At 34.6% G+C, this 24,934-nt stretch overlaps 1 protein-coding gene across 1 annotated transcript; it reads left to right on the top strand.

The window, feature by feature from the left end:
• Positions 1–264: 264 nt before the first annotated feature.
• On the top strand, positions 265–24,242 carry LOC110109596 (the record flags this gene model as incomplete). The annotated part of the gene is given in 3 exon segments (XM_020840748.2): positions 265–328; positions 421–476; positions 23,849–24,242. Coding segments are annotated over 3 exon segments (162 nt in total), but the record flags the coding sequence as incomplete, so codon positions are not given.
• Positions 24,243–24,934: the final 692 nt, after the last annotated feature.

Here is a 24,934-nt window from a genome sequence, read left to right as displayed (position 1 = left end):
AGAAAATCAAATAAATTATGATGTTTCTGAACTGCTAATTGATATGACAATGGTCAATTCATTCTCCTGTCACAGCTTCTCGCCTATAGTTTGATTAAATTGGACTGTATGATTAGTTCTAATGGCATTCAATCTGCATATTTATTTTGAAACTCTTCACTCTGATTTTTTATTTATTGTAGGCTGTTCATTTTACTCTTTAAGGAAATATTTTACCATATCTTAAAATGAAATTTCTTATTCTTTGAACTGAATGTTGGTTAGGACATTGCTTCTCAAATAGATATATCACTTGTTCTTGCATTTGATGAGGAAGAGAGTGGGCCAGGTTGAAATGCCCATATTTAAGCAAGAATGTTCCTTGTTATGTCATACATAGATAAAACTAACTGGTATATTCTTTTGTTTTGACATTTTTAGTTCCTTGGGCTCCTGCTGGTTCTAAATTCACACGGAATCCAGCACCACCACAGGGGGTAAGCATACTCATGTGTTCTTTTTACTAGTTTCTGCAGCTAGTGCAGTCATTCATGAGTTGAAATCATTGAGCTTCCAAGTTCCAAAAATTCTATATTGTAACTTTTACATAGTAAATGAGTTTAATTTAACAATGCATAATCATCTCTTGCTACTTCTGTTATGCCTTTAATATATTCTATTTGTCAAAGTTGTCATCATGATATTAATGTTGCCATCCCAAACTATCTCCTTCAGAAGTCTTCAAGTCCCAAACTGTAATACAAATTTTTAGTGAATTAATCTCTCATCCTCTGCTTGAATGCTTTCTTTCTTTGTTTTGTTTTTTTTTTTTAAAATTTCTGATCTTTTCTCTACATTTGACTTATCCTTCTCTCTTGTTGTCACTGATCTTAAGTTTATTGGTGGAGGCTTTAGTGTTTATTATCTAAGCCGGTTACTAGGATTTTGTAGAGAGCAAGTTATGAGAATAAGCATATACTATATTAGTGGCTAGAGAAAGAATTTACTAATAAATTAAGGTTTTAGATGAGCGTAAACTTAATCTCTTTTTCATCATATTGACAAGCCCCTCACAATCTATATTCTCTTTTCATTTAATCAGCATCTTCCCTTGTGAATTGCATGTTGATCCTTATCTTAGTTTCATGATGTGACACAAGAATGAGTTTAGGATTGGGATGGTTGATTTATCTGTATTCACATGAGAGGGTCTACGTCTATTCTTTTGAATATGGTTGTGGGCAGACAAGTTATCTCATATGTAAACCTTGTTATAACAAGTTCAAGTAAGGTCTCTCAGAAAAACAAGCCCATAGCATCAATCAACTATTCCAAAAATTCCACGACCCGGCTTCTCAGCGCCGGCCTTTTAGAGTTTTAATGAGCTTAGGTTTTGGGTGAATTTTCAGAAGGCAGATTAGGCTAGAGATTTCGCCCTCATTTTGTGAGGACTTTATGATCTGAGTTCTGGTTTCCCATAGGCGCAAGTCCCTATAGTTAATTACCCCTTCCGATAGCAAGAGAGAACTTTCGATTAAGGCTAGTTGTTAAATAGGCCGCATAGGTCGTAAATCTAGTGTATAATAGCAACATTTTTAGGGTTTGAATTTTGGTATTGAATTTTAGAGTTTATGACTTAAAATGTATCACTGTATACTTAAAACTAGTGATGGGGGGAATGAAGATGAGCCCGATCAAGATCCCATGGTTCCGTCGTTCTCGGCTGTCATGATCTCTGATCTACTTTGTTAGAGGAGATAGTCGACCCAACTTGATAGAAGACACCTTATCGGCAGCCCTGGGATTTTTCGTCCATGAATATCTTGTAGACCTGGGGTAGTGTTTGTCTAAGGGGATATATCTGAATTCACCTTAGTTGACAAAGAGCTTTATGCCTATCGTATGTACTTAATAATTCATTACTCAAAGATTTAACGCGTTAGAGAACATATGAGCTTTGACCATGATCGTAATATAATGGTGCCATTTATGGCCAAACCATCCGATTAGATGGCACGTGCCACGTTCCTGTTGGCAAGAGACTTTGTGAGGATGAATTTTAGTGATACATCCGACGTGACATTCGCTCTTTGTGAGCTGAGGTTAATTTCAAATTTATCACTCCCGATAAATGGTTGCGGGAGGTGGATGAGTTTTAGTTTCAAGTTTTTTAAGTGATACATTTCATCTTTAAGAATTCAGTCTTTTATTGGTTTTGAGATTTAACCCCTTTAGTTGATATTTACATTTAATATGGCCATCATCGAGGTAATATTAAATTCACTTGTATTTTTGTAAGAATGTGGAAGGCATTTTATGATTTAAGTCAGGTCGACTCCAGTCCTTTCATGGAGGATGAAATTTGAATATTTAACCCACGCATCATTCTCAGACATTGAAATTTGCAATTTTATCACATTAATCGAAGTATATGTAGGTTGTGTTTAGTTTGAAAATAGAATATTATATTAGTGAGAATTTGACCCCGAACAACATTCTCAAATATTTGTGTTTATAACTTTAACATGTTTGTCGGAGCACATGTAAGGTTAATATCATTTGAATACGCACAATGCTTTATTTGAGAACTTGTAGACGCCTTCTATATTCTAATTTGAGTGTTGCAGATTCGGTGGCGCATAAATAATTTTAATGAATAACTTTAACGCTGTCGTTACGAGGTCTCAAGTCCTAAATTAGAAAAGTGGAGGGTTGCATTAGGTAGTCGATAGCCAGCGTAAAACTTGTCGAATCGGTATGACATGAATTTTTTACAAAATGGTGTTAATACTAGGGCGTCTGTTGGAAGCGACGCGCTGCATGGTCTGAATATGGCGATAAGTATGCAAGGGCCACTGCACCGGTGCCCAGTTGCAGTGTTAAAGAGGCAAGGGTTCTCACATCAAGGATGTATGTGGGCAAAGAAGTTATTCCATAGAGCTAAAATAAGGATAATAATTTGGAATATAGGTTCCCTTACAGGAAAATTAATTGAATTTATAGATATTATGATTCATAGGAAGATAAATATTCTGTGCATTCAGGAAACTAAATGGGTTGGAGAGAAGGCTAAGGAGAATGATAGTTTAGGATTTAAACTATGACATTTGGGTAAGAGTCGTATTAGAAATGATATAGGTGTAATTATAGATCAGAGTTTGAATGATAATATTATAAAAATTAATACAATTAAAGATAAAATTATAGCTTTAAAGATTGTTGTTGATTATTGTTGATGCTAAGATTATTAATATTATAAGTACTGCTTCTCAAGTAGATTTGAATATGAGTTCAAAATTAAATTTTTTGAATGAATTAGAAGAATTAATATAAAATATACCTCTTCAAGAAAGAGCTTTTTTGGAAGAGATTTAAATGGACATGTTGGTGGAGAGGTGATAATTTTAAAAACATTCATGGTGGATATGAGTTTGAAATAAAAAATGAAGATGATAAGATCATATTAGATTTTTTTTAGCTTATAGTTTTTAATTGCTAATATCTTATTTATTAAAAGAGATGAGCATCTTGTCACTTATTTAAATTGATATAGTAAAAGGCATATTGATTATTTTCTTATTAAAAAATTAGATTGTTCACATTTCAAATATTGTAAAGTTATTTCGAGTAAACATTTATTTATCCAATGTCAATTATTAGTGACTTTAAGATAAAGGGGCATAAAATAAAAAATAAAGTAAAATATATTTTAGGATTAGATGGGGGCATTTAAAGAAATATTAACAAAAATATTTTTGAGAGTAAGATTTTGGATCTTAAGATTTTGTTTGTGCATGAGGATGCTAATGTTATTTGAGAAAAAGTGGCTACTGATATTTAGAATATTGCAAAAGATATATTTAGAGTATCAAAGTGAAAAACTCCTAATAGTAGAAATAGTTGGTGGTAGAATCCAAATGTGCAAGAAAAGATAAAAAAAATAAAAAAATTTGTTATAAAAATTAGTTTAAATGTGAAAATTCTGATAATTAGGAAATATATAAAGAGACATGTAAGGAATCTAAGAAAATAATATACAATGCAAAGATCTTAGCTTTTAATTATTTATATAATAGATTAAGATACTAAGGAGGAGAAAGATATATTTATAAGTTAGCCAAACAAAGATATATGAGTAGTATAGATTTAGTTCAAGTGAAGTGTATTAAGGATGAAGATTAAAAAGTGATTTTCTTAGAAAATGATATTCAACAAAGGTAAATGAGATATAGTTCTAAATTTTTTAGTGAAGAATATAAAAATACGATTGACTTTAGTGACCTTCACCCTATATTAAAATAAAAATTTTTGTTTTTATCGGCATATTAGTATAACTGAAGTTAGAGAGGATTTAAATAATAGTAAGTGTAAAAAATATGTTAGGCCTTATGATATTCCAATAGAGGTGTGGAAATGCTTAGGAGATGAAGGTATTTCTTGGCTTACTAAACTTTTTAATACTGTTTTGAATATTAAAAAGATGCAGATGAGTGGAGAATGAGTGTGTTAATTCCTATTTTTAAGAATTAAGGTGATGCAAAAGATTGTGCGAATAATAATGGAATTAAGTTAATGTGTCATACTTTAAAACTATAGGAGTGAGTTATAGAGCATAGGTTGTGGCGTGATATTAATGTTTCTCAAAATTATTTTGGATTTATGTCGAGTAGGTCTATTATGAAAGCCATATATTTATTGAGAGGTTTGATGGAGAAATATAGAGAGAATAAGGAGGATCTACATATGATATTTATTGATTTAGAGAAAGCATATGATAAAGTTCCAAGAGAAGTGCTATAGAGAGTTCTTGAAAAGAAAGTAGTTAATAACTCTTATATTCAAATCATTAAAGATATGTATGCAGGAGCAATTACTTGTGTTCAAACACAAGTTGGTTTGACCTTAAGCCCATATCTTTTTGCTTTAGTCATGGATGTTCTTACTAGAAATTTGCAAGAGGATGTACCTTGGTATATGTTTTTGCTGAAGATATTCTTCTTGTTGATAAGACTAGAGAGGGAGTTGAAGGTAAACTTGAATTATTGAGGTCAACATTAGAGTTTACAGATTTTCTCTTGAGTAGAGCTGAAATTGAATATATTGAGTGTAGTTTTAATAGTATAGACCTAGTGAGGGGATTTTGACTTTGGGTGATCAAGTCATTAACAAGAGTACTTGTTTTAGATAACTTGAATCTATTGTTCAGATTGATGTTGAAATAGATGTGGATGCTATGAGCAGAATTTAAGTTGGATGGTTGAAGTGAAGGAATGCATCGGGCTTGTTGTGTGATAGAAAAATCTCCCTCAAACTTAAGGAAAAATTCTATAAGATGACGGTGAGACCTGTAATGCTTTATGGTGTCGAATGTTGGCCATTAAAAGAGAAGCATAATACTAAGTTAAGTGTTGCAGAGATGAGGATGCTCAGGTGGATGAGTGATTTTACCCTTAGAGATAGGATACAAAATGAGCATATACGTGAAAAGGTTGGAGTAGCGCCAATGAAAGATAAGATCAGAGTGAGTTCCCTTAAATGATTTTGTCACATAAAACGGCGGCCTTCCGATGATCCGGTTAGGAAAGTAGAGGTATTAGATTTGACTTATGTTAAGAAAGGTAGAGGTAGACCTAAAAAGACTTGGTTAGAAAATATTAGAAATGATATTTCTTTATTAGATTTAAATGAGAAATTGACTTTTAATAGGACACAATGGAGAAAAAGGATTCATGTAGCTGACCCCACGTAGTGGAATAAAGGCTTGTTGCTGCTGCATGATATTTCTTGGATTGAAACATTTTAGCAAATCACGGTTGAGTCCTGACTTCAGTACATTCGCACATAGTCAAATGGATCATAGCTTCATTATACCTATAAATATCCTGAATCAACATGTGATCATCAAACTCCTAGCCATCATGTCATAACTTTTGACTTTTTAGGTTAACAAGCTCCCTGCTTTTGAAGCATTATTATTTGCAGCATTGACAACTGATGAAAATGGATTTAGAATTGTTACATAACTCTCCAATAACTGAAAGGAAGAAATTAGTCCATTTCCTCTCATAGGATATAACTTATTTGTCCCTATGCCATACTCATAACAGCTCCTAGGATAAGGGTTATGAACTTCTTATTTTACAATCACAACGATTGTCAGGAGAAACAATAGATAAAAACATGCATAATCGAGTGTCAAGGTGGGATATCGGTCCATCCCAAGGTTCATAGTATTGTTGTACAAGTTGCAGAGCAAACACAAGGAGAGCTATAAAAGTTTCTTGCAAACTTGCTTTGTTGAACACTTGTAGTGCTTTGGCTAACTCTATATTAATCTCAACAGAAGAAATAGAATACAAATGCCTTTCATCTATTGCATTTTCATAGTTAAATCAAAATGGATCCAACAAGCGATCTATCATTTTCCGAATAATGGTTAAAAGTAGGACCACTCAATCGAACATCAACTAGCATAATTAGCCTTTATTTTTTTATTAATTGAAATGACACATTTTAATTATATATATGTATATTTTTTATTATTAAAATAACAAATTTTATTTTGAAATAAATTTTAAGGGTTCTTTGTATCATTTGAAATTTTGGCAGCCTTCGGATGCCCCCTCCACACGAAGGGATGTAGGAGAGGGCACATGCCCTTTCAAATGAACTCAGCTGGATTAAATCAACGGTGAGGACTTCGGGGGAGCGAATTGACCCCAAAAATAGTCTTCCAATCGTCTATTGCGCGTGGCATGTTGATTAGGTAACTTAATTTTTGATGCAAGCAAAAATTTGGGGGGAAGAGCCCAAAATTTTTGTAAGGAATAACAAAACCTTCCTAGGAAATAGAAATTACATAAATTGTCCCCAAATAGACAAATTAGACAAATTACAACTTTTTATAGCATAAAAACTTAACAATAACGCTTACATAAAAATAATCACCTAAATTTGCATTTCCTTGAGAAGAAAGATACAGGTCGTGTTGATACTTGTGGAGAGAAGAAAGAGATAAGAAGCCGAGATGAAGGAGGACAAGCTCGTAAGCTTTCCTATAAGAAGGAGAGAAAAGGCATAGCTCGCAAGCTATCCTAGAAAACCCTCAGGTTTAGTTTCAAAAAATCACATCATAAGCTCTCTCTAAAACAGCCACAAACATCTCTATATATAGGTAAAGAAAGGGGAGACAAATAGCCACCATACCACTAATTAATCCCATTAAATCATGAGTATAGAAGGCCAAAAGTCAATTCAGAATTCTGTACAGAAATCACACCAAAACAACACCCAAACATCCTTGCATTCATGCCAAAGCAGCACCCAAAATCTGCACAGGAAATAGGAAGGAAAGCCAGGAGAAACACCAGGGAGGGACCCAAAGAGCCAACACAGAAAACGAAACGGAGAGGTCACGGGAAAGTAGCCAAGGTGAGAAACCGAAAAGCCCGCCCAGTAGCTAGCAGGTTTCACGGGATAGCACCAGGAGAAACCAAGGAGACACAAGAAGGGGATGAGGTAATAAATACTCCAAATAATGAGCTAAACATCAGCTCAAACATTTATGAGCTAGAACCAAGAAGATCCCAATTTTTTAGCTCAAAACCAGTGCAGCTAAAGTCCAACTTGAGAGCAGCCAAGGCCCAAACCAAGAGGCAGCAAGCAGACCAAAGCTTGCCTACATCAATTCTCCTCCGGTTGAAATTGTTCATCTCCTGATGAAGCTTGAGTTTGCTTTGAATCTTGTCATGAGGCTTCTGAAGGCTGATTGCATGGACTATGACTCAAAAAAAAAAAAAAAAAAAAAAAAAAAAAAAAAAAAAAAGAGTCAATAACAAATCTCAGATGACACTCACATACATGACAACTAAATTGACACCAAAACATAGGATATAGTAACTTTGCTCTGATACCAAATTGATGCAAGCAAAAATTTGGGAAGAGCCTCAAATTTTTGCAAGGAATAACAAAACCTTCCTAGGAAATAGAAATTACATAAATTGTCCCAAAATAGACAAATTTGACAAATTACAACTTTTTATATCATAAAAACATAACAATGACGCTTACATAAAAACAAACACCTAAACTTGCATTTCCTTGAGAAGAAAGATACAAGTGATGTCGATACTTGTGGAGAGAAGAAAGAGATAAGAAGCCGAGATGAAGGAGAACAAGCTCGCAAGCTTTCCTATAAGAAGAAGGAGACAAAAGACATAGCTCGCAAGCTATCCTAGAAAACCCTCAGGTTTAGTTCCAAAAATGACATCATAAGCTCTCTCTAAAACAGCCACAAACATCTCTATATATAGGTAAAGAAAGGGGAGCCAAACAACCACCATACCACTAATTAATCACATTAAATCATGAATATAGAAGGCCAAAAGACAATCTAGAATTCTATCCAGAAATCACACCAAAAGAACACCCAAACATCTCTGCATTCATGCCAAAACAGCACCCAAAATCTGCACATGAAACAGAAAGCAAAGACACAGGAAACACAGCCAGGGAGGGACCCGAAGAGCCAACACAGAAAACGAAAAGGAGAGGCCACGGGAAAGCAGGCAGGGTGAGAAACCGGAAAGCCCACCCAACAGCCAGCAGGTTTTACGGGACAACACAAGGAGAAACCAAAGAGACACAAGAGGGGAAGAGGCAATAATTACTCCAAATAATGAGCTAAACATCAGCTCAAACATTTATGAGCTAGAACCAAGAAGATCCCAAATTTTTAGCTCAAAACCAGTGTAGCCAAAGCCCAACCCGAGAGCAGCCAAGGCCCAAACCAAGAGGCAACAAGCAGCCCAAAGCTTGCCTACATCAATTTTACTTTTTAAAAGATAGTTTTTATCCCCCTTGAAAATCCAACAACCTTCCAGCGCCCCCTCCTTACAGGGGAGGTTGGGTAGGGTTGCCCTTTTGGATCCACCCAGCCAGAAAGATAATTAACGGCCGAGGGCTTTAGGATGTTGTCGGCTCGCGGAATTGGGCTTGAAGTCTTTGATCCACTCAGCCGGATCAGATCGACGACTAAGGGCTTTGAGGGACCATATCAACCTCAGGACTTCCTTTAAGTCTTCTCCTGTTGCGGTGCCTATTTAAAAATCCCTTCTCCTTTCTCTCTTTTTTAATTATATATATATATATATATATGTATATATATAACAGAGAGGGAGAGAGCCGGGATGGAGGTGGCAGCCGAGTCATGCACGGGTCAGAGACGGTGTGAGTGCGTGCGTGTGGTCGTCTATGGTATGACGACGGGGAAGGCGAGAGCTTGCGGCGGGTTGAGTTCGTCTGGTTAGACTGGAGCAGGAGGTGTCCGGTGTGGCTAGGGGGCGGCGGTGGGAGTCGAAAGCGGAGGTCAGGCTTTGACAGTGCAGAGGGATGGAGGTCCGGTCGGTGTGGCTTTGCGGGAGGAAGCTTGCGTCCAAGAGGCCGAGAGGTAAGTTCCGAATATGATTCTTTGTGTGCGTGAGTTTTTGTGTGTGTATTTGGTTGGATTTTTTGCGTGAGGAGTTTTGTCGTGAGTGTGGCGGTTGTTCAAGGTCGTGGGGGAAGTAGGATGGTGTACGGTTTGGTCTGACTGATGGTTGTTGGTCAATATGAACCAAAGTTAACAATAGGCTATAGGTATAGCTATGGCATAAGATTTATTTGTCGTTTGCTGTGCGCGCGCGCGCGCACACATACACACACACATATATATATATATATATATATTAATGATTGTAAATATATTATGCAATTGTAAATATATTATTCAATTTGAATATAATAGACAACGACAACAACAACAACAACAAAAAATGGTCCATTAGATAATATGAAAAAATAGGCTTGGAGGATAAAGAAGAAGGGGGAGGTCTAAGGTTACAATGATCGAGGTGTGAATTTGGGCTATCAAGCATTAAAGTGTCTTTTGTTTGTGAGGCAAGCATTGCAACATTTTGAGATTTAACCTCATATTTAAACTATTAATTTAATAAAAAATATGGAAAAATCAGAAACATACTAACATTAAAGTAAGGTCATTAACATTTCAAAGATCATAAAAATAAATTCCCTCACTCCTAATTCAATATAAACAAGTGGTCTATATAACTAAGATCTTAATTTATAAGTTTGAAAGTCTCCCACACTCTCATCACTTTTGAGGGTATTCATTAGAATTATTATTATAGTTAATTATTCCCCCTCTCATAATTCAATATAAACAAATAGTCTAAGTAATTAAGATCATAATTTATGAATTTAAAAGTCTCCCCAACTCTCATCACTTTGAAGGTATTTATTAGAATTATCATTCTAATTAATTATAGTTGATCATTAGAACTTAGAGGTGGTTGTGGGCTAATAAGTTATCTCATGTGTAACCCTCCTTGTCATAACAAGTTCAAGTAAGGTTTCTTGGAAAGCAAGCTCATAGACTCAATCAACCAAGTGAACGATAGGCTATAGGTACTGCTGTGGCATATGATTTATCTATGGTACACTGCAACTACATGCTTGTCCTTCATTGGCTTTGGTCCTCTCTCTCTCTCTCTCTCTCTGTATATACATACAATAAAAAATAAAAAATAGGTCCATTAGATGATATAAAAAATAGTTTCAGAAGATAAAGAAGGGGAAGGCCTAAAGGTTATGATGATCAAAGTTTGAAAAATTGCACAATTAAGTGTTAAGGTATTTTTTGTTGTGAATTAAACATTGAAGCATTTTGAGAAGAAACCTCATATTTAAACTATGAAATTAATAAAAAATATGAAATAATCATAAACATACTAATATTGAAGTAAAGTCACTAACATTTCAAACTAAGATCATAATTTATGATTTAAAGGTCTCCTAGGCTATCATCACTCTGAGGATATTCATTAGAATTATCATCTTAATTAATTATAATTGAATACCCATAGTCTTTATCAACTAAGTGAATGATAGGCTATGGGTATTCATGTGGCATATGATTTATCTATGGTATGCTGTGACTGCATGCTTGTCCTACATTGGCTTTGGTCTTCACTCTCCTCTCCATATATATATGTATATATATATATATATATATATATATATATATATATGTTGAAATCCAAGTCGACTATTAGCATTTTGATCCCACAGCTAGGATGCGGATCTGTGCGAGGCTCACCTGGATCATGCTGATCTCCTTCCATAATTAGGGTCTTTATTTAGGATGGATTATATTATGACAATTATGAATGATTCTGTAATTATTTATTTCTTTTTAAGATATCTCGTGTAGATCTATAAATACGGATATATTTGTGCAATAATATTAAGCCTTTTCCTCTCAAATCTTTTAATTTAAAATGGTATCAGAGCCTTAAATCGAAGAAGACAGGGAAGAGAAAATGACCTTCATTGCCATTCAAACAAGAGTCAAGTGGTCCGAATTACCTGTATTGTGCCTGCGGCTAGAAGAAGCGAAGTCGTATGTGTCTGTTTACGATGAATTGAGCGCATGAGGTTTTCTCTGCGTGCGAGCCGAATGCTTGCGTACGCTCGCGCCTATCGACTAGAAGAGTCAATCAAGAGAGACAAGGTCTCATGCTCCTGTGTACGTGCCTGAGGGCGCTCGTGCGTATCTACCAGAAGAGTTGATCAGTAGAATCTAGGGCTCCTTAGTGTCATCTGGAGGAATCAAGCGAACGCAATGAAGCATGCGTAAGATTGAACCATGCATAAACAAAATAGGATGAAGCGTGCAGCCAGAAGATCCAACCTGCAGTAGAAACCTAATCATGCATCTAGACCAAACCAATTAGGAGCTGCTATAAGCATCGACCTTCATTGCCCTTTCCGGAATTCGGAGGGTAAAATTTCAAGCAGTCTTCAGTGCTACCCAGGATCTTGCAGATAGTTTCATTTCTATCCTTTGACATCACAATGTATGAATTAGTTCTTCCCAAAATTTTGACCAAATTAAGTATTCTATAGTGCACCAAGGAAGAGGAGATCTTCAAAATATGCAACATTCTTATTGCTTACAACAACAACAACAACATCAAGCCTTTATCCCACTACGTGGGGTCGGCTTAAATTGGAAAAATTACTTAAAGTGGTCTCAATTGCTGAAGAACTACTTGAAAGAGAAAGGAAATATACATCACCTCCTTGGGGGAGGACTAAAAGAAGGATTTCCTTATTTTTGGGCATGGGATGAAGCAGACTTCATGATTATATGATGGTTGTGAAATTCTATGATTCCAGAAGTTAGTGATACTTTTATGTTTTATATAATGCAAAGGACATATGAGATGCGGTAGGCAAACCTTCTCAAAAGTTTAGGATGTTGCCCAAATATGAGAAATTAAGGTCAATGTGAGGAGCACAAAATAAGGAAGTAAGGCTGTGATGGAATATGCCACTCTCCTTCAAAGCTTGTGGTAAGAACTTGATGACTATAGATGCATAGAACTAATTGTCCAAAAGATGCTGTTATCCTGAACAATTTTATTGAAAAAGATAGAGTATATAACCTTCTTGCAAGAGAAAAGGAGCGGACGGTGTCTTTGAAAGCGAACAACTCAGATAATGAAAGTTCTGCAGCGGAGGAAGATGATGATATAGCCTTGATGACCCGACAGTTCAAGAACTTCTGAAAAGAAAATAAAGGCGTCATCAGAATAATTGAAACAAAGGTAAAAGCTCAAGAACTACTAAAGTTTCATCTAACACATTTTGTTTTGAGTGCAGGAAATCAGGTCACCTCCGAGCTGATTGCCACAACATAAAGAGCCAGCAAATTAAAGAAAAAGACGAGGAGAAAGCGAAATATAAGAAAGGGAAGATGAAGACACAAAAGGCTTTTTGGGTCGACTCTGCCTCAAAATCGTCAGAAGAAGAAGCAGAGGAAGAGGTAACGAATTTGTGTCTAATGGCTAATGATAATCTTGATCAATCGGATCAAGACGAGGTATGTAAACTTTCGTATGAAGATTTGTTGATTATTTCTGAGAAAATCCATGACTCGTATAGAAAGTTAAAGAAAATGCATGCTAGTCTTAACATTGAGATTAGTACTTTACAAACTGAGCATGCTAACTTAGTTAAAGAACATTCTGATTTAGATAGAGATCACATGTCCCTGCTTGATGAGTTTGATGCATTAAATAAGAAGCATATTGAACTATCTGATGCACATGAATCATTGAAAACATCACATATTAAATTAGAAAAAGAGTTTGATAAATTAGAGAAAGTTGCATGTGGAATAGATCACAATGAACATCTTTTAAAAGTGGAAGTTACAGGATATGAATATGAAAATAACGCATTGAAATAAAAAAATCATAGCACTTGAAAAAGATAAGACATCATCCACATTAGCCCAACCAAACAAACCCCCGGCATTGCATTCATCACACAACTTTAGGAAGATGCATCACCACCCATATAGGTTAGTGAACCCATTTCCCAGTGTTAGGTGCTTCTCTTGTAGCATGTTAGGTCACATAGCCCGTACTTGCATGATTCACCATAGAACACACCTAGTATGGAGATTCAAATTGCATTCATCACAGCATAATATGTATACTTCTCATTCATGCAAGCATAAGGAGGAACCCAAACTCACTTGGGTTTCCAAATCTAACCCTTGAATGACTTTGTAGTGGTGCTCTCACAAAAGATCTAGTGAGAGCATGTGGCACTTAGACAGTGGCTGCTTGAGACATATGATTAGAGACATGAAGAAGTTCATAATTCTGGAGATTAGGACTGAAGGCAAAATAACTTTAGGAGACACCACCACTCGGAAAGTGGTTGGCTCAGGTATTGTTAGAAATACTAAAATTTTTTTAATTGAAAATGTTTTATTAGCAGATGGTTTAAAACATAATTTGCTAAGCATTAGTTAATTGTATGACAATGGTTTTGACATAAAATATCTTTCTGATAAATGCCTAATTAGTTTAAATGACAAACTTGTATTAGAAGGAAAACGAATAAACAATGTTTACCTGTTAGATCTTGATTGTATTTAAAATTCAAATTCACTGTGTTTAAAAACAATAATAGATGACTCGTAGCTATGCCATAGGAGACTGTGCTATACTAGTATGAAAACACTTAGAAATATCATCAAGAAAAATCTAGTTAGAGGTGTACCTAAGTTAGACTTCACTAAGGACCATCTATGTGATGCCTGACAACTACGAAAATAAATAAAATCATCATTTCATTCTATCAAGAAAGTGAACACATCTAGGTTACTAGAAATCCTTCACATGGACCTATTTGGACCCGTTAGCACAGATAGCCTAGGTGGGAAGAATTATGAATTTTTAATTGTAGATGATTTTTCTAGATTCACTTGGGTAAAATTCCTAACACATAAGAATGAGACATTTGAGAAATTTAAGACTTTCTCCACTTGGATTCAACGAAAATTATGATGCGAAATTTTGACAATCTATAGTGATCATGGTGAAGAGTTTCAAAATGAAAGATTTGAATCATTTTGTCAAGAGATAGGAATAGAGCATAACTTCTCAACCCTTAGAACTCCTCAGCAAAATGGAATAGCAGAAAGAAAGAATAAAACCTTGGTAGAAGCTGCTAGGGCAATATTAGCTGAGTACACTCTTCCTAGATATTTTTGGGAAGAAGAGGTAAACACGGCATGTTATGTCTTAAATAGGGTGAACGTTAGGTCAAAGTTAAATAAAATGCCTTATGAACTCCTTAAGGGTCGGACACCGAATCTTTCGCACTTATATGTCTTTGGTTGCAAATGTTTTATCTTAATAAATGAAAAATCTCCCTTAGAAAAATTTGATCCCAAGGATGACAAGGGTGTCTTCTTAGGTTATTCATCTGTAGGTAAGTCCTATAGAATCTTTAATAAGAGAACATTAGTAGTAGAACAATCCGCCCATGTAGTGTATGATGAATCGGATAAGCCCTCTGAACCTAAATTTGAAGAAGATGAAGTAGAGGCAATTCAAGGAGTATAAACTATGACCATAGGAGAAAGGGGAGAACCATTCAGGAAGATTTGTCTAAAGAATAGAGATATTCTTCTAGTCATCCTAAATAGTTAATTTTAGGAGACCCATCGGAAGGTGTGAGAACTAGGCACGGACTTAGGAAGGAGGTTAGTCATTCTGCATTCATATCTATGTTAGAACCCATAAGTATAGATCAAGCTTTAGGAGATGAATTTTGGATCCTAGCAATGCAAGAAGAATTGAACCAATTCACCATGAATGATGTTTGGGAATTAGTGAAGAGTCCTAAAGAATAGAGTGTAGTTAGAACAAAATGGGTCTTTAAAAAGAAGATGAATGACTCGGGAATCATAGTAAGAAATAAGCCCAGACTAGTAGCTAAGGGGTATAATCAGATTGAAGGCATAGACTTTGAAGAAACTTTTGCCCCAGTAGTTAGACTAGAAGCCATAAGGGGGCTCTTAGCCTTTGCTTGCTTCAAAGGTTTTAAATTATATCAAATGAACGTAAAGAGTGTTTTTCTAAACGAGGTAATCATGGAGGATGTTTATATTGAGCAACCCCCCGAATTTGAAAGATCACAATTTTCAAACCATGTATTCAAATTAAAAAAAAGGCACTATATGGGTTAAAGCAAACACCTAGAGCCTGGTATGAAAGACAACTCATTCTTACTAGATAGAGGATTTGTTAAGGGTAGTGTGGACATCATTCTCTTTTTGCAAAAGGTAAAAGATGAAGTTCTCATTGTTCAGATTTGTGTAGATGACATTTTGTTTAGATCTTCAGATAAAATCTTATGTGATGAATTCTCAAAAACAATGAGTGATGAGTTTAAAATGAGCATGATGGAAGAGCTTAATTATTTTGTTAGTTTTAGTGTAAAACAAATAAAAAATGGAATATTTCTTAGTCAAACGAAATACATTAAAGATATTCTGAAAAAAAATATGAAATGGACAATGCTAAGCCCATGAACACTCCAATGAGCTCTATGATTCAACTAGACAAAGACCCGAATGAAAAATTAGTAGACCAGAAAAAATATATTGGAATAATCGGACCTCTCATCTACTTAACTGTTAGTAGACTGGACATAATGTTTAGTGTGTTCCTTTGTGCTCGATTTCAAGCTGATCCTAAAGAGTCTCACTTAACTGTGGTTAAGAGAATCCTTAGATATCTACTAGGAACCTCAAATTTAAGAATTTGATTTCCTAGGCACAACACATCCTTTGAAATCTTAGGGTACTCAAATTCTGATTTTGCAAGATGTAAGGTAGATAAGAAAAGCACCTCTGGCACCTGCCAATTCATAGAATAATCTTTAATTTCTTGGTCCAGTAGGAAGCAAAATTCGATAGACCTCTCAATTGCCGAGGCAAAATATAAGAGTAGAAAGTTATGTTACACAAGTACTATGGTTGAAACGACTTCTAAATCTTGGATTATCCGTAGGAACCATCCCAATTATGTGTGACAATAGGAGTGCAATCTGCTAAAATTCCAATTCAACACTCTCGAACAAAACACATTGACATTAAACATCACTTCATAAGAGATCATGTAGCAAAAAGAGACATATAATTACAACATATAACTATAGGAGATTAATTGGTAGACATATTCACAAAACCTCTAGCCTTTAACACTTTTAGCACTTTGAGGACAAGACTTGGTGTCATAGATATTCATGCATGATCAAAAAAAAAAGCTAAAAAAAAACTTTAGTCTAAGGTGTTTCCTGATTGTCACACATACACCACACTGAACCTGCAAATTCACAATTCTTTTTTCCATCGTACTGTACGATTTCTTATCATACTGTACAATCTATCAAAACTGCACCAATCACAGTCCTATGTTAAACCAACAGTCCAGATTCAATTTCTTTTATGCATATCATATTGTATGATTCATATCATACTGTATGTTAAATGTGACTATGCATTCAAATCATTTGGTACGATATAATTGCCCTTCGTACTATACGATATCTCTTCTTTGTATTGTACGATCCACGTATGCAAATGGATTGGGATGAATTCAAGTCCGTCAGTACGACATAATTGCGATTCGTACTGTACGATCACCTGTTCGTGATGTTCGAACCATTTCGTCAACGATCGTACCAATGACTCCTCGGGACAAACACAATTCCTTTGTATCATACTATACGATACTGATCGTACTGTAGGATTTGACCACCTTTTCCCAACCGTTCGTCCAGACGACATAATTGCACATTGTATTATACTATCCCAAATCGTACTGTATGATAGTCTAAAAACCTTATAAATTAGAGGGCACCTAAGATCACTTCACTCATTCCTTACCCACTTCACTCTCTCTATACTTGATTTTCCTCGATGTCAAGCTCAAGCAAGTGCGGCCGACTTGTCCTAGGAAGCTCTTCTTCCTCTCGTCGTCGCGACGACCGCTTTTTGTCCACCAAAGATGAAGAAGCATACTACAAGTTCAAGGCGTGCAAGATTACCCCCTCTTGAATGCTCAATCAAGCCACCTTAAACTTTGAGGTGATGAGTTTATTTGCATCCACTACTCTCCAATTCCTACTCTCCTTTGCATTCCCTTACAATTCGGAGCTACTCTTTGAATTCCATGCCAATCTCACTATGAATGTAGAAAGCTTAACCCTCACCTCCTTTGTCTGCCAGCAAAATGTCGAAATCACTAAGGCAGTCCTAGCCCAATACATTGGGCTTTCTAATGATGTTCCTAGAGCTCACTCTTTCCTTATAGACGAATTTGACTGGATTGCCGTCAATCTAGTCCTTAGAAATGCTGCTTTTCACCAACACCTACCACTTATCCAGACTTTAACCCAAAATGCCCACATCATTCAACATGTTCTTCGCACATCAATCATACTCAAAGCTGGCGATAGGATTCGAATGACACCAATCATATTTGTTGTAACCTACCTCATCATTTCAAAAACAAAAATTGATGAAGTCGATCTAATTCTTGACTATACCTGAAACATGACCCTAGTTCGCCTTCTTACCACCCGTAGAAAACTCAACTTAGCCCTTGGCCACCTTAAATGTTACATTCTTCAACACAAATACCAGTTAGCCTATTCTGGTGAACCTAACAATTTACCTATTTTCTATACGGATGCCTCCTTCCGTTTTTTTTTTCATCGGGGCCAAGTACATGATGAGCCATATTTTAATGTCAAAGAAGAGGCTACTCCAGCAAGACAACCTGCTCCACCACGACGACATGCACCACACCGAGGGCCTGCACCTGCTTATCCTCGTGATGATCTAGTCGAACGATTCGACCAACTCCAAAGCCGTCTTGACGCTCACATCCAAGAACAACACCAACAACACAAGGAAGACATGCGGTGGTTTGGGGAATGATTTTCCTCAATTTATCAATAGTTTGCGTCCATCCACCACTACTTTTAACGACCTCCACCACCACATGATCAGGATCCTACTTTTTGACTTGTCATTGTCTTGTGTTTTTCTAAGTATTATTTGTTACTCCTCTTTTTGGTGATGTCAAAAGGGGAAGAAGTGTTTGTGTATTTTAGTTAGTATCCTTGTTTAGATGTCTTGTTTATCATATTTTTTTAATTCCAATGAAATGCATGTTTGCTTATCTCTGTCCATGTTTTCTATTCATGCTTTTATATTTACTTTAAAAAAACACACAAAAATTATGCTAATTTTGCATATCGACAACATTATTTGACATCTTCAAAAAGGGGAGATTGTTGCAGTTCATGACCCCTAGCCTGAGATTTTATTGATGATAAATAATATCAATTTGAATTATTTCATTATTCATTGAATATTTTGAATTTTGTTCTTTCCTGTGAGTACTAACATTTTAGGAAGACCGCATATTACTCAAGACAATAAGAAGACTCAAGATTGGGTAGAGTAGAATGTGAAGTTTGTAACTCTGTAATTTTCATTTATTTTGTATTTTTTTTCTTTTCTTGAGTCTGGCCACAAACTGTATATAAATTGAGCAACAATGCACACACACAGGGGGAGAGTTTATTTTTTAAAATAAGAATTTTTTTTCTGTAGATCTTACTGTACAAATTTAAATTGTACTGTACGACCTGTTTTGGCTCAACGGCTATCTGTGAATAAATCATACTGTACGATGCATATCGTACTGTACGATGTGTTTCTAATTAAAAAACTCTAGTCGCTAGATTAATTTTAGTAAGTTTTTTAACCATAAATTTTGAACTGATCGTAATGTACGATAATTTGAATACTTACTTAAATTAACCCCCTGATTAGTTAGTAAATCATGGATTAATTTTTGATAAGTTATCGTACTGTACGATCAGCCGAGGTTGTTTTTGATCATCCCGAACATCGTACCGGACGATCCCTTGATTTTTGAATTAATCGTACTGGACGATGTGCAAATCATATCGGACGATATGATGCTTTTAACATATCATACTGTACAAAGTGGATCGTACCAGATGACGAACAGAGATGAGTTTTCGTCTTCCCAGTGTTCGTCCTGCATGAACAGAAGGAAAATAACATATCGTACTGGACGATATTGTATCGTACTATATGATGTTGTTCAGAAAAGTTGTCTGTTCATACTCCTTTGTACCAGGACGAAGGCTGTTTTGAACTGATTGTACTATATGATATTGGATCTTACTATACAAACAGAAACAACTAAATTGAAAATTTAGGGTTTCTTGGAGTTTGATTTATATATGAATCTTCTGTCTTTTGAAACAAGTAATGAGAGAGGAACGTGATTAGAAGGGGATTTCTTGAGAGAGAGCTACTTGAGAAGATTTTGGGTTTGTGAGAGGAAGGAAAATGTGAGTTTGTGAGGGAGATCACACGGTTGCTCCTAGTCTGCTGCACGCTTGCTCCTCTTGTGGTCTGAGAAAATCTTGTGGGAAGCTTTCTAAGGGGGAGATCTTTTAAGGTCCATGTCCTTTAAGTTACTCTGCCTTCTCTAGAAAGGAGAAAAACGAGAAGGTTCGCTGCCGTCACCAGGAGGGTGACATTGCGTTTGGTACTCCGCCACACCGGGTTGGTGAAAGTGAGGGTTTTTAAAGGCTTCTCCGCCTTGCTCTGGGGGCAAAAGGAGAATTACTTTTGAGTAGTGAAATTTCCGGAGTGGAAGACTCCGGGGGGTGGACGTTGGTCAAGTGACCGAACCATTATAAATCTTCTGTTGTTATTTTTCCGTTTTTCGCAGTTTATTTATGTGTTGCATTTTACGTTTATTATAACTGCTTGGTGAAAATCATGTTCTAGTTCTTTATTGTGCAAGTTAAAATTTCACCACCTATTGTTGCAATCGTGTTTTAATCATTCGCTTTTGCATCAAGTTAATTTTTTGTTTAAAATTTAAAAATAAAATAATTAGAACTCTTGTTTAGAATTGTTATTTTATTATAAAATTTTTTTATTCACTCCTCCCTCTTGGTACTTCTCGTACTTTCAAAAACTTTCTTTCTGCATATATTTGATGAATCCTAAAATTACAATTGGCATACACTTCTTTAGAACTTTTATTATTACTTGGAAATTTATAAGACAATCATAACTAGTATAAAATAACTATAATTTCTCATCTAAATTCATTCTTCCTTCAATTCTCTATTTTTTCCCTTTAACTGGAATTCTTTTATTGAAATTCCATTCTCAATTACTATTGTAGAAATTAGTAAATCTTAGCAATATACCCAACAATTCTTTGTGAATCTTGTTTTATTTAATTACAAGTTTACTTGCCCAAATTGTATGCTTTTCCGTTTGCATTTTAACATTGATATCTGCACTTGAGTCTCTTGGATTTTTCTCCTTTAAAATAAATCTGGTGTTTGCGCTGTTCCCCTCATTTTTCATAATATGATCCATAACCAATTCAGGATAAAAATAAGAAAATCTCGTTCTGATAATGCTACAGATTACTTTAACAAAATCTTTTCCTCCTATTTTCAATAAGAAGGTACCATTCATGGTCATTCATGAGTTCACACCCGACAATAAAACGGTGTTGTAGAAAGGAAAAATGGTTACCTTCTGGCGCCCACCTGTGCATTCCTATTCCACCATAATGTACCCAAGTCCTACTTGGTGGAAGGCCTTCTGACTGCCACGTATCTTATAAACCAACTACCTTAAAAATCTTGGGACTAAAAACACCAATTGATATTCTATTATACTTTTACCCCGAATTTTGAACCCATAATAAATTTACGCACAAAATCTTTTGGTGCATTTCCCATGTTCACATTCACAATCAAAATAGAGAAAAATTAGATCCAAGAACACTCAAATGTATCTTTGTTTGCTATTAATTAACCCAAGAATGTTACAAGTGTTATCATCTCTCGACTAAGAAAACCATTATATTTAAAGCCTCATCTTTTGGGGGAGACCCTGAAACTGAGGACAAAATTCTCTTGACCTTCCATCTCTACACTACTATGATTGTAAATGAATTGACTAGTATTCTTACCTTTAGTCAAGGCATTCTTAAGCTAAGGCAAATCTCCATGATTTTCATGGATTAAATCAATATAATGTGTGGCACATTGAGTCTATTAAGTATGCTCTCTCTTCTTTATCAATTTATTTACCACTTTTCTTTAAGCACTAGTATTGTTAGTAACAACTTGGACTATTTGATGCTCTTTAATTCATCTACAACTCCAATTAATCTTAAAATTTACTCATCTTTTAATCAAGCGATACTACAATAAACTTCAAAAAATAGTGTCATGGGAGTTTTTTATTAGAATCTTGATCAAGTTTTTATTTTTTATATCCGACCAACCATATATATGATTGTAACTCTACTTTCTGACCAAGTTCTCTAGGTCTCAACAATAATATTCTTAGTGCTATTGGTTCCTTATTCAATATCTAAGTTCTGAGCTCATAGGTAGACGTGTAAGGTCTTGATCATAGGAATCATAAGATGGGGAAATTTCCCCACAATTGAATTGCGTTCGCAGAGATGAATCTTTCAATTCATACAATTACATTCGTGAGCACTCCCTTGAATTTTGTGGAGATATTTGATGAATTAAGCTGAGACCATTATGATCTAGAAGTTCCTTTGAACATTTATTGGACATTTATGGCAAAAAAGAAGAAGAATCTTTGCCTCAAGACGTACTATCATAATAATAGCCACTAACAGCTTTGTGATCAAATTGTCATTCTATAATATGCTTTGACATGGTCTTGCATTATTCATATAAGTTCAAATCTAATCTTTCACCTCAGACATTTTGACATATGGTGAAACTTTCTTCTGAGAACTGGAAAGAGATTCTTTTATAAAAACTTTTAGATACCAATAATTAAGATGTAAATGTGCTATATGCAATAAAATCATAACTTCGCATGATCCTAATCATTAAGTTGCGTTGCATTTAACCATCATAGTGCAATATAATAATTGTCAAATTTATATATATATGTTTTATGAGGCTTGATTTATTAAAACCTTTGACATTTCCCAGATATTTATAATATTGCAATGTTATAATTTAAAGATAAATTTTATTAAGTACAAGTAATAGTCGAACTATTTTTTTTTTTATAAAATTTAAATTGCAAATCGTATTTATCATGGAGGCTTGGAGCAATGTTTAAGATGTCTCTATTGTAAATTGGAGTTTATGAGTTCGTGTAAAAAAAAAATGGTAAGGCTGTGTTCAACCGACTTAATTGTTCATTTACTGGAGGCTCATTCACCGTCTCACAACATTATTATCTAAATTAAAAACTCATTTCCTCCCTCTTCTGGATATTGATCATTAAATCAAAATCCATGTTACCTTCATCGATTGATGTCTTCTTGTTGGTGGCTATTGTCAGTGTTAGTGACATTCTTATCCGACCACTCAAATAGTTTGTGATGGTGGTTGTCAGTAGCTTTCTACCTCAGCTCTATTTCCTTGTCCTTTAAATGCTATCAACTTCCTTCCATCCAGAACACCACAAAATGATTGGCTTAGATATTGTCAGGCCCCATTAGCCCCTTTTTATTTTTTAAAAATACTTTTAGATTAACATATTAAGAATCTTTATTTATGTAAAAACTTAAGATCTATTAAAGAATTAAATCGTTAAAGGAGGATCAAGTGTTAGCAATATAAATCCTACCTTGAAATTGTTGCGGATTTCTCTCCACTTGTTCTTCTCATGATATCTCTAGCATGCTTGATGCATTGGTTTATTCATCTCTAGAATTCTAGGCAATAAATAAAATTCTAGATATTTGTAATCTTGCTTGTTTATGGATCAACATACCATGAAATTAAAAGATAAGAATTTTGAAATATCTCTGAACGAATAAATAACACTATTGCCTTATGAACCCATTAAATATTAATTTAATATGAATAATTATCATATTATCTCTTATAAAGAACAGTTTTAGATTCCAGAAATATCTTAATAATAGTTTGAAGCTGGATCGAACTGCTCATGGTTTGATTGATTGACAAAAAATTCTGGTCCACATGATTTCAACTGCTTTTACTGGGTCATGCATATTTACTAAGAGGTTAAAATGGCACAGGTCATTTCCATTTACTTGCTCTAGTATATATTATACTTCAAAGCAAATTGGCTTTGTAAGTGAAAAAATCAAGCAATATGCACCTATTTCAAAATCTAAGTTGAATATTTTTTTTTATGTGAAAATGTTTTAAAATATGCATGTAATTATTGATAGTTGTTGAACCACTGATTTGGTTAATTTTTAGTCCCACTGAAATGATCTTTTTTGCCAAACCTGGAATTTTCATCATCCTCATCTGTAAATGTTTGTATTGTTGTTTTGGTAATGAATTACAATTCCATTTACTACGATGAAATGCATATTTGATACAGGTTGAAATTGTTTACAACTATGGGAAAGAGGAAAGTGACTGAAGTAATTGGTCCTTATCTATGTGAATAAATCTTATCAAATGTGGTCCTGATTTTGGATTAGACAGTGCTACGAACCTTCCTTTTTCTTTCTTACCCTTTGAAGTTAAGCCATGCTTTGGAGTTTATTTCTGGGCAAGGTATGCTTCTTAGGTTTATGTCCTTTGAATTTCTGTTAATTTGGGGTTGGAGATATCCTGTCAAACCTGTAGAGCATTCAAATGCATATTTAACAGACGCCCAGCTAATATGGCCTTATCACTATCTCCTTTAGATGTGTTTGAGGACATAAAGTCTTCTTTACATTCTTAAATGGCTTGAAATATGATGAACAACATTGTTGTTATTATGGGTCTATGCATGTTTGGATTGCTAAGTGGTTGATCGAATTTGATTTATTCATCTTTTAAAATAAAGGGTTCTGCCCTAGTGATAAAGTCTCTTAGGCAAGAAGAAACTAAAAAATGTCTATGACAAAAAATAGAAAGAAAAAATAAAACATAATCTGCTACTTTTATCAGTTTTAACTTATTCGTTTGTTCATTTGTACAAATCATGAATAAAATGATTTTATGAGTTGGCATGATTGGAATGATTCATTATATCTGTTATGGCGTCATTTTAAAAATCCATCATCTCGTTGGGGAAAATTTTTCGAAAGTTTTTGAACTAATTTATTTAATCTTTAAATAGTTTGTATTTTTTTTGCATTTTTTTATTTAACATTTACAAAATTGTGAAATAATGAATTATGTTATCATATACATATTCTTTTACATATGCTCCATAAGTCTTGCTCATTTAACCATTTCAGCATTTTATCCAACCATCGCGTTCCTATAAAGATTTAGGTTTGGTTTAGGATAGTTTTAATATTATTTTTTAAAAGAAATTTTTATTACAAAATTTAAATTCAAGAAATTTTTTTACTAAAATGTATTTTAAGTAGTAAGAAATAATTGATTTTTATACATGCTTGATAAGCACATCTTATAATAATTGGCTATCTCGAAGGAATGATCAAGATATCTCTGTTATGTTTAGAAA

The sequence above is a fragment of the Dendrobium catenatum genome, unplaced genomic scaffold (genome assembly GCF_001605985.2).
Source record: "Dendrobium catenatum unplaced genomic scaffold, ASM160598v2 fragScaff_scaffold_716, whole genome shotgun sequence".
Taxonomy (NCBI): Eukaryota; Viridiplantae; Streptophyta; class Magnoliopsida; order Asparagales; family Orchidaceae; genus Dendrobium; species Dendrobium catenatum.
This window is presented reverse-complemented; position numbering and strand designations above follow the sequence as displayed.